The sequence below is a fragment of the Dipteris shenzhenensis genome, chromosome 5 (assembly GCF_047967505.1).
Source record: "Dipteris shenzhenensis isolate YYH24624 ecotype China chromosome 5, Dip_SZ_1.0, whole genome shotgun sequence".
Lineage (NCBI taxonomy): Eukaryota > Viridiplantae > Streptophyta > Polypodiopsida > Gleicheniales > Dipteridaceae > Dipteris > Dipteris shenzhenensis.
Genome location: NC_141600.1, coordinates 26353985 through 26365193, shown reverse-complemented (window position 1 = coordinate 26365193; position 11209 = coordinate 26353985). Strand labels below are relative to the sequence as shown.

General features: G+C 43.6%; 1 protein-coding gene across 1 annotated transcript; it reads right to left on the bottom strand.

The window, feature by feature from the left end:
- Positions 1-2034: 2034 nt before the first annotated feature.
- Positions 2035-9591, bottom strand: LOC147901803 (alpha/beta-Hydrolases superfamily protein). The gene is made up of 3 exons (XM_087374787.1): positions 9423-9591; positions 3055-3340; positions 2035-2782 (listed from the first exon to the last, which is right to left on the bottom strand). The coding sequence occupies exons 1-3, from the start codon at positions 9541-9543 to the stop codon at positions 2239-2241; spliced, it is 951 nt and encodes a 316-aa protein (XP_087230913.1). The 5' UTR covers positions 9544-9591; the 3' UTR covers positions 2035-2238.
- Positions 9592-11209: the final 1618 nt, after the last annotated feature.

The window sequence follows — 11209 nt, the reverse complement described above, 5'->3', positions numbered from 1 at the left end:
TATAGAGGTCAACCAATTGGTTGAAGATATGCTTCGGGCATATGTTTCTAAGAGACAGTCTTCATGGGAAGATTATCTACCTATGATAGAATTTGCTTATAACAGTGCGAAGCATTCAAGTACTGGTTACAGTCCTTTTATGCTTATGTACAGGTTTCAACCTAAGTCACCAGTTATGGTTGGGTTAAAGGGAATCCAAAATGATGCTGCAAAGACCTTCTTGCAAGACATGCAAGAAATGTTGCAATTTGCCAAAGCATCTATTAGAAGTGCCCAAGATCGAGACAGATTTTATGCTAATAGAGATCGTTCACCTAGAGAGTTCTCTAACGGAACGATGGTATATTTGCGAATTCCCAAGGAAACCAAGAGCCTAAGTACTGGTTTGGTTCCGAAGTTATCCCCCAAATATTGTGGTCCGTTCAAGGTTATTAAACGAATTGGACTAGTTGCATATAGACTAGAATTGCCTCCTGATGTTACAGTACATCTAGTATTTCATGTCAGTAGACTGAAAGAGTTACTGGGCGCGGATGATCAAATTGTTTCTCCTCAAGAAATAATAGAAGTTACAGATTTGACTTTTATTCCACACGAACCTGAGAGTATTCTTGAATTTCGGGATAGACATATTTGTAATAGAACTATCACGGAATACAAGATCAAGTGGAAGGATCGTGTTGAGGAAGATGCAACATGGGAGACATTATAGAACCTCAAGAAATAATAGAAGTTACAGACTCGACTTTTATTTCACACGAACCTGAGAGTATTCTTGAATTTCGGGATAGACAGATTTGTAATAGAACTATCACGGAATACAAGATCAAGTGGAAGGATCGTGTTGAGGAAGATGCAACATGGGAGACATTACAGAACCTCCAGAGGACCTTCCCGGGTTTTTTAGCGAACTCAGGAGTGAGTTCTTAGAGGAGGGAAAGTATGTCATGTGCATGGATTGGTATCTGACATGTACTGGGTACACAAGACTAGCTCAAGTAGCTTGGGGAGGCTTAGAGCTAGGAAGGCTTGATTCTCGGGTTGAGTGGCAAGGGTACGAACCAGTTAGGGGTCTTCGCTATTTTTGACACTTGGGGCCCGAGTCTATATAAGGGGCACAGAGGTTCAGTTCTCAGGGAGCCGATGGGAGCAAGTCTCGTTCCCAAGTGCTAGGTCTGATCCTAGATTGAGTTGTGGATGCGCGCCTGCATCATAGCGTAGCCCAAGGCCCAACAACAAATCCCAAGCTTCACAACGCCACCTGGTGGTATGGGACACTAGGCTAGTTAGGATCTGGTTGGGAGTTCGTGCCAATAGCTCAGCTCGTGGCTCGAAGGGAACATCTCCTGATTCGGGATCGCATCCCATAGATGTCATGGTTGGGTGATGAGCAGCCTGCTCAGATTCCTAACATTGGTGTGTTCTTGTGTTTGCTTGCAAACTAGAGGTTTCAGGAGTGTGCTAGGGTCATGTCACTATCACAAAGATTCTTCTATAATTAGGGGATGGTATGGTATACGCAGTGTTTGCTAGACTCACAAAAAAAAGCCCATATCATTCCCACCAAGATGACCTATCCAATATGTCAAGAGGACTAGCAATGCAATAAAACCAATGCATTCGTATTTACTTAAGCACCATCCACTTCCTCAAGTAATTGTCGGTGACAAGAATGCAAAGTTTTTCACGACATTCTTGGCACGAATAATCTATAGCATTGGGCACCATACTCACTCCTATGCGAAATACATTCTACCATCTTGAGAAAGATGAGCACTCTGAAATGTTGAACAAAGGGGTGGAGAATTTCATGCACTCTTATATGACACTTCGGAAATCTTGGGAAAAATGCTTTGGGCTTGCAGAAATTTGCTGAAATAGCACAACGTATTTATCCAATGGGGCAATGTAAGGGAAAGGTTGAAATGCCTTCAACAGTAAAAGAACTGGCTGTGAAGCCCCAGCAAGTGACATGTAAGATTTGTTGTGCTGCAATGTGTCTTCGACTCCGCAAGACGGTTTGATTGTTGTTTGAAGACGTAAAAGAAGGATTGCAATACGATTGCAGCAAACACACTGGATCATCCATGGTTAGAGGCATTGGAAGAAGAGACATTTTTCTTGACATAATGGTACAACCAGGAGAAGCAATATATTGTCCATGCAACAAGTGCAACAGTATCAGTACCATAAACGGCACTTTAACCATGGCAAACACATCTGAAATGCTAATGAGAGCTAAAACTGACTATCCTGTTTGCTTTGCTCAAGTAAGTTGTCATGTAACCAGGACTTCATGGCTAAAAAGGCTTTCTCAGCATCGTCATCCTCCTCTGCAGAACCTGGGCGATGAGCAAAAGCATGACCTCGTCCTCGATAGATACGAGATTGTGAACCCTCGATTTGCCTTGATACGTTCTGGATGTCCTCTATCGTACAATGCTCATCTTCGTCTCCACTTATCAAAAGAACTGGCACCTTTATCTGTGAAGCTAAGGCTGTGTCAAATCTGGTAGGGTAGAAGGTCACTGCACTTCCAAACTGCCTACCTGCATCTCTTGCAAGAGTCTCAATAACACGGCCTCCTCCAAAGCAGAAACCGATAAGACCCAGTTTCTTTGTAACGCCAGCTGCAGATATTTGTTCCAACAACCAATCAGAAGCTGTATTTATGGCTTTGACAACTCTTTCTGGAGGATGCTTAGCTCGCCAGTCCTCATATTCCGTCAACGGTGCATCATGACTCCAGGGCATTCCACGAAAAAGGTCTGGAACAAGAACACTGCGTACAACATATCACAAGAATCGTCTCAGAGTGATGCAGGTCTTCCAAGCAACTGTAGATATAAGGTGCTACAGCACTACCAATGCCTTAAGTTGTCTTGTGAGTACATTCTTTTGAGGCCAATGTGGTGGGCTGCCAGTAAAGCTGTAGCGACCTAAACAGACTAGTGCACATGTGCCATGTATTTATCCCTACCACTAGATAACAGATTTCAATGCTCTTTCAACATTTTACATCAAAAAACTCTGCGAGCAAAGCATGGAACATACTTGTAACCGAAACAAGACAGTCGATAAGCAAAGTCTCTGGTGTCATCATTATTATAACCATATACATCCGTTAGAAGTAAGACAGCAGCACCATTGTTGTTCTTCATGGCCTTCACCAAGTAAGCGTCGATTGCATCTTCCCCTTCCCCTAATGTCAGCTCAAGGCGACTTACCAGCTCACATACATCATCGTCAGCTTCATCCATCTTCTGCAACTGTTCACTCATGGCCTGATCAGTTGCGGCCCTCAACACATACACACTTCGTTCTCTCCTGTACCTGCCAGCTGCAACAACTGCATTAAACAAGGAAAAACAAGCACATGCCCCTAATAAAGAAGCGGACACATTCATTGAAAAAAAAAGCCTTAACCATCAATAGTGCTGGCAAATCTCTTGATGAAGATAAACATAGAGAGTTCAACGCAAAACTGGATGAAATACAGAAGAGATCTTCGCATTCTTGAACCGTTACAATGAATACTTCAACAATCTCACTTCTAAAAGAATTAGATTTCCAATGAGAGATGATGTTTAAGTTCAAATAGATACTGGGGAATTATTTGTCTTCAGGCATCTTAGAATCTTGGAGCTGGATACATGAACAACACTTTCATGGCAAGAAAAAGACTTTATGCCCTCATAAACAAAAGGCATGGACCCGAGGTAGAGACAGGAGTCTTGATATGAATGAGTTTGGCAATGAGCATGTATCCGAAGTGTATGAAAACCTGTCAATAAGACATTTCCTAGCTGGTAGCATCTGCACAGATCCCAGCTTGAGTTGCATCCGTAAGTAAACAAATAAAACTAGCACAAATAGATGAGAATCAATAGTATATAGGTAAATATAGAAATAACATGCAAGAGAGAAAAATAAATAGAAATAGCATGTAGATGGGAGGCAAATAAATATGGGTGGACTGGATAAATAAAATTATATGCATTGGAAGGCTGGAATGGATACAGATAAAGTAAAAAAAGGATTGGGACAAAGTAAGAAATGAGACAGAAGCAAAGAGTGCGAGTCATAAGAGGAAACCGTTAAAAATTAAAACCCAAGAAGAAGCTATTGACCATCTAAAGAATGGCATCTGTGAAAAGACCAGCAAGTATGAAGCAGCAGATACACTTGAAATAAGCAGTTGGCCGTGCAGCTGAGGTGAAATTGGAAGGGCCTTTGCCAATGCAGGTGGAAGGCTTGGAGTATGCACCACCTATGGAGCAGCGTCAAGCGAGGCACAAGGAGGCTTGGTATGTGGACAGTGATGTCTCAAAGCAGATGATACCTGAAGTGATACCACAAAGAGGCTGAGGTACCTGGAGGGTACCTGTACATACGGGATTACATACACCATAGGGATTGAGTTAGGCGGATTCTGTGACTCAGATTGGGCAGGTGACAAAGACACCAGGCGTTCGACTTCAGGATACTGTTTTGTGTTTGCAGCAGGGACCATTTCCTAGCTGAGCAAGAAACAACCCTCAGTTGCCCTTTCTTCTACAAAGGCGGAGAACCGAGCTGCATGCACTGCAGTACGTGAGTCATTGTGGCTCAGGTGGATACTTGAGGATATGGACATGATTCAAGAGGAGGCGACGGTGGTCATGTGCGACAACTAGAGTTGCATAGCCATCACGAAGGACCCATTGTTTCATGCACAGACGAAGCCCATTGAAGTCCATTACCACTTAGTACGGGAGCTCATCATCGATGATGTCTTGGAGCTGATGTACTGTCCGACCGCTGACAACCTTTCTGACATATTCACGAACGCTCTCCCATGGGAGTAAATGGAGCACCTCATTCGACGCATGGGATCCCACAGTTGTGTTATTGAGAGGGGTGTTAGAGATCAATGCATCCACCTATGAGGCCCTGATTTTTGGGAACAAAGGGGCACGTGAGCATAGGGGGCTGGGGGGCTCTCAACTCAGTTTCGTGAAGGGAGCAAGGCTGCAACATAGGTGTCTCCCTGGAGGGTTTGCAGGCTGCAAAGGAGCAGAACATAAGGGCGGCCAGGAGCCCCTTTTATAGGGCTGCCTGGTCAGCCTGTTAGCTGACCAACCAGGTCGGCCAAATAGCCCTGATGTGGTCGGTCTAGGGCAGGGGTCGGCCCCCTTCCTAGTCAACCTGATCTGCCCTCATTGGAGCCTATAAAAGGGCCCCCTCTCCTCATTTTGTATCAGCCACTGAAGCAACACAGCAGCCTGGAGCAAGACGAGTAGGAGAGTTCTTAACCTTCTAGATATCCAGCCCTTTGCTGGTTTCTTGCGCTCATTTTGAGCTTGTGCCTTGCCCATTATTTGGTGGAGGAATCTGAGTTCTCTCATATTCTCTCTCTTGTATGTGCTGTCTACACTCTATCATCTGCATGAGGTTCTCTTGGTTTTGTGAATTCGCATCTTGCCTATTTCTGGTGCACCAGATGAGATTTGCTTTTTGATCTGTGATTTTTTGCAAGGCATACATAGCTTCTTGAATCACAAAACGTAGCTGTACTTCCATCTGTTGCATCCAAATCTCTCTGAGTAGATCCCTCAAACCAAGTGACCTTACAAACTGCCACATTGGCTGAATATATTCTGCTTTAGTAGGTAATAAAATAATTTAAAAGGAAATAGATTCAATATCATGAAACGAAAAAAGTAAACTCGTTGTTATTTTATATTAACATACAAATATAGCATCTATAATAACTTTCTTATTATTAGGAGGGAAAACACAACTACACCAGAGTGCTCTAGAGATACGTCAGGGATAGAAATGCCCCAAAATTGTTTGAGTGTATTTCCTCAATAGAGCATCTTCCAATGCCGTCAAGGATATGACAACTGGGAAGGGTGTATATGATTCAAAATTTTCAGCTGCTTATCTTTGATTATGTGCACATGCTGAATGTGAAGAGGAGAAAACTAGATGGATAGCAAAAGCCCACAGGATTATATGCAGATGAGAAACATAATAATCAGCAGGGATCTTTGTGTTTAATGAGATAGATGGTACATAGATAAGCAAAAATAGGATCGCTGCCACTTAATTCATAGTAGCTAGTAATTGCTATGAGTTTATGGTTTTCAACCTTGGATAATTCAGAGCAATATGTGGATTGATGTCATCAACTGATGCCCGAAGATAAAGGGAAGACGGTTGTTGAGGTTGACACTCCATTTTGTACTCTTGAGAAAAGATGGGAAAATGGCTATGGACTAGATGGAGGATTTTTCAGTGAGGATACTAGCTGAGTCAAGCATGGAATGGACCAGGACGTCGTAAAGGATGAAGAAGCTAATCGAAAGGTACTCCATCTGCTCTAATGGATCTTGCATTGGAAGAGAGGCAATAACCTACACCTTCAAGGAGGCTGTCAGGAGCACTAGTTGCTAAGTAGCCATGGAGACGAAGTATAATACTGTAATAATTCGTATGCTTGGGATAACTCTAAGCTACCTCTAGGCAAGAATATGATGGCACAAACTAGATTGACAGTATCGAGGACGATTTTGAAGCATAAATTCATAATTATAAAGCAAGATTGGTCGCAAAAGGCCATAGATACGTTGGGGTTACTGATTACTCTGGAACTTTTGCAATCATGACTAAATTGAATGCAATTAGGACTCCATATTCTATAACCTTCAAAAACGTTAGCCAATCTTCTAGATGAGGTGAATTCTCTATTTTTTAAATGGGTGAATGGAAAAAGAAGTGCATGTGGAACATCCAAAGAGATTTGTTCAGAAAGGGCACGATTATTTGGTATGCAAACTGAAGATGCCATTGGATGGTCAAGCTAGAGATTGAACATTCTATTGAAAGGCTTGATGATTTTTTAAAAAGCTCAAAATCTGTATGGCGGACAGAACACATATTTGCTGCTTGTTATGCTTCATGTGGATGCTTTTGTAATAAAAGGCATAGTGATGCATTGATTGGAGCAATAAAGGGAGGTTTGACAAATCTTTTGAGATGATTGATGCAGTCTTTGCTGGCATTGGGGTATGGCAACTCAAAGGGAAGGTAAGTCTTTCACAGGCAAAGTAACTGAAGCACATGTGAAGCAGTTTAAGATGTAGGATTGCAAGCCTCTTAAAACTCCCATGGATGGTGTTGATGAGTGAACAGCCTATGAATCAGCTCATGTGGATGCAACATTATATAGTCAGCTTGTGAACAGCATAATGTATATGACCCCAATAAGGCCTGACATATCATATGTAGTCCTTCAACTGAGTAAGTTCATGCATTAGGGACCAGCCAAAAAGGTTTTGAGGTACGTAAAAATTTCCATGCATCTGAGTATTCTATATTCTGACATTGGACTACATGCGATGTGATAACATTGAACTACATGGGTCATTGATGCGCATTGGGAAGGATAAAGTAGATGAGAAGCAGTCCACGATAGGAAACATGTTTTCTCTTGGTACAAGAGTGGTAACTCGGTGCAGCAGGCACCTGACAGTTTATTGGGGCATAAGAAACTTTCCACTCAACATAATTTTCCAAATGACTCTCACATGGTTAAAACCATCCCTGCTCAATCTGTACGCTATAGTATACTATCTTTAAATCCCGTACTGCCTGCCTAAATCAAATAAATAGTTGAGGTTTATATTCACTAACATTACTAGATCTGATTACTTTGATTTGATCGTTATTTGAGTCCTATGACCCCAATTACACTAAGGTAAAGTCAAATATATACCTAGATGAATCCACGAACACACCCAAACTCATCCTCTAAAAACAACATATAGTACAGTTTCAATCTCATAAGGTTGAAAATGATCCCCACTGACATCATCAGCTCCCAACAGTGGGTGTAGACCATAGTAGAAAGAAATGCTCTCACACATACAAATCCACACACCCACACATACTTGAGCATCCATTTTTTACAAAGGTCTTCTTACTGAGTTTCTGTCAGCACTCCGGACAAGAAGGGTAGACTCAGCCGTGACAAAGGCTAGCACTAAAGGAGAAGGATAATCAAAACGTAGTCCACATTTTCTTCATTCAAGCTACAATTGCTTGTGAAGACTATACGATTCAAGGTCAAATCAAAGTCAAGGCAATTCCAAGATAATTTCAACCGCATTCAAGAACCTATTTGGCACCATATGCAAAGGTGCCATGAATGATGAATCGAAGGGCATACAATAAAAAACAATAATTGCAAAAGACCAAGTTAAGGCCGTTTATAATTTTGCATCAACTTTTCAGACATTTATTGACGCAAATGAACAGACCAATCTTAGCGATGCTTAAGGCAAACTCAAACCAGCCATTTGAGCATGGTATGGAGAGACTCCTTATATTCTTTACGTATGTGGTACTGTTGACTGCATAATCAGGCATCATATGAAAAGGCCATAATCCGGTACTGGCATGAGAAATGCTGAAAAGATTTGTGATGTAAAACAAACATACAATATATCACACGTGAGAAATGAGAATGATAATTTATGATTAATTTCAAGAATGCCAATGAGACTTCACATGCATATGATTTTCTAAGACTGAAGGGTCTGAACAATCAACTCGTAGCAGTCCGAGATCATATAGATGAAGAACAAATATTGGAGGTTGTATTAAATAAACAAGGCGATGGAGGTGAATATTTGTCCAAACCATTGCCAAATCAAGCTGCTGGCCGAAAGTTGATAATAGAAGGGCATCATGCACAAGAGTGCAAAGCAAGAAGAGCATCATTCAGTGAGCAAGCGGTTGCAACAGGTTTGAGGTAGAGGTAGGGGAAAATAAGGGACCGAGGCATATGGCAATCAACGAAATAAGCCAAAACAGAAATTTAGGAAATCAACAACCAGTAACATTATAATTCTAGCCTAAAATTCATATGACCACGACAGAAGTGAAGTCAAAAGCAAATATATACTGCAAGTGCCGTCACACCTTTGGGTATCATGAAATGAAAGAGATCAAGGCCAAAGCAACAGACGATATGGCAACAATATAAATTTCAGGGCAAAGTTTCAAGCAACTAAAACATGGTCATTAAAAGACGTCCGATGCGACAACCCAACAGAATATGATTCAAACAATTTTCGGGAGGGTGAGTTCCGATTTCAACTGCTGGCTGAACAGACATCCAACTCCAGCCCATCTGATCAATCGCAACCAAGTGGACATTAAGTGTTGAGCCGAAAACAAGAAAACAAGTGAAGCAGGGAAGAGAGGAGTGAAAGCTACCAAATTGGGGAAACCAAACAAGAACCCAAATGGGAAACCCAAAGCAAGGCGTGAAAGGGGAAGGTTTTCCAGTTCTACAATGAGCTTAAAAGCTTAATCAAATGGGGAACCCAAAAACAAAGAAGTGAAAGAGCCCAAATGGAATGGGAAGGTACCAGGATGGCGAACGATTTGGAAGGGGGAAAGAGGGCGAAAGATGGAGAAAGGGCGAAGGCGAGGGTGGGAGGAGGGGAGGCAGGCAGAGCCAACGAAGGAGAGGTGAAGGGCGAAGGCCATGACGAGCTCGCAAACCTTGGAAGCTGCATTGGCGTGTGTGTGTGAGTGATGACATTTGCCTGCCCACGTGGCTCCCTCCTCTCAGATATCACACTATTTCTACTCCCAATCTAGCACCCCCACGTGGCCGTATCTGCCACCTCATTCTCCCTTACGTTGCACCTTTTCCCCACGCTCTCTATTTCACTCGCGATTATCCACCTTTGGGTGCTCTCCCTCATTTTTGCCATATCTCCACGGTAGCCGCTACACTCGCGAGATCTGTAGGAGTTAGCCGGGTTAATAGGTAATACGAGAACTTCGGATGTCCTCCTCCAATGACAAAACCTCGCGTGCGAGCCGGAGAAGAAGACTCCTAGTCTACCATTGAACTGTCCCCCCGCATGGTCGCCTTGATTTTCTCGCTTCTCTCCTTCCTCGTGCAGGAATGTGCTCTTAGTGAAGGTATGAGTTCTATGAAAAACATTTGGTATTATTGGCATGCCCCTTTGTGTTGATGTTTCCTTCGAGGAAAAGCATTCCTTAGGTGATTAGTGCACCAACCCGTCCAGTTCCACAACTATTCCTTCGAGATCATACATACCTTCGATAATCCCCTTATTTCTTGCACCTCTCTTTACTCCATGCATCTCGACTACGTCCACGGACAACAATGGTTCCTTTAATCTGTTGGGATCATTGTGGGTAGCACCAGTTGATAGTTAGGGGTCTCACTCCAAGCACGGAGCCTTGGAAACTTCTCTTGCAACGCGGTTTCTTGAGGAACACCCCCCGCGCAGGTGGTCAGTGACAGTCGTTCCACAGGTGGATCTTTTCGGAGGCCCCCCTCACGGGGAAGGGCTCACCCCTGATGATGAGGAGTCTCTTGAGGGTCTGGCAGCGGATCTAAGGAGGTCTCATCCGAGTCAACCCCCAGTACGTAGAGGAGTTTGCACACCAACCGCTTATCTGGCACCCTGAGGTTAGAGACTAGGATGGTTTGATGCTAGGGCAGTGGCTACACATTGGTTGGGCACAGTGGGACAGCGGCCCAGCTCGCTCCGACTCCAAGTAGAGACAGAGGCACGATTGGAGGTCCTTTCTCATATGAGAGGGGTTGGCCAAAGGATGGTGGAGATAGAGGCAACTATTCCGGACTCTTGGAGGGAGGGACTGCAGGTTTTCACTTCAGCACACTGGTTAGGACAATTCTCTAGGAAGGGTGTACCTCTGAGGATTCGGTTGTGCCCGCAGCTGCTAGCACCCATGAGTGCGTGGTTCTATGATGTGGGACGAGGCGGACTACTGTAGCCCTGCATCACATGGGATCAGGAGATGGACAAGGTGTTAGGCCAAGTGGGTTGGCACAGGGTAAGAGTAGTGGGACGTTTGGGCAAGGAGTGGTAGATCGACCCTTCTTGCATCACAGACCTAGATGCCCCCTGCTGGAGACTATGGTTATGGGAGGGGCGCCCTCTCAGCGAGATATAGTGGGACCCTGAAGAGTGGTTATGGTTGTTGGTCAGAGCAGGTCTCTCAGAGAGAGTGGAGGAGGTGCCTTTCTTCTTGTACACCACGTAGATAGGACGTCGCATCTAGATGGACGCAATGGCTCGGACCCCTTCGCGGGAGAGACACTGGAGTGCGTAGCAGGTGCACGAGGAGGTTAGATCCAGATTTTGGGCCC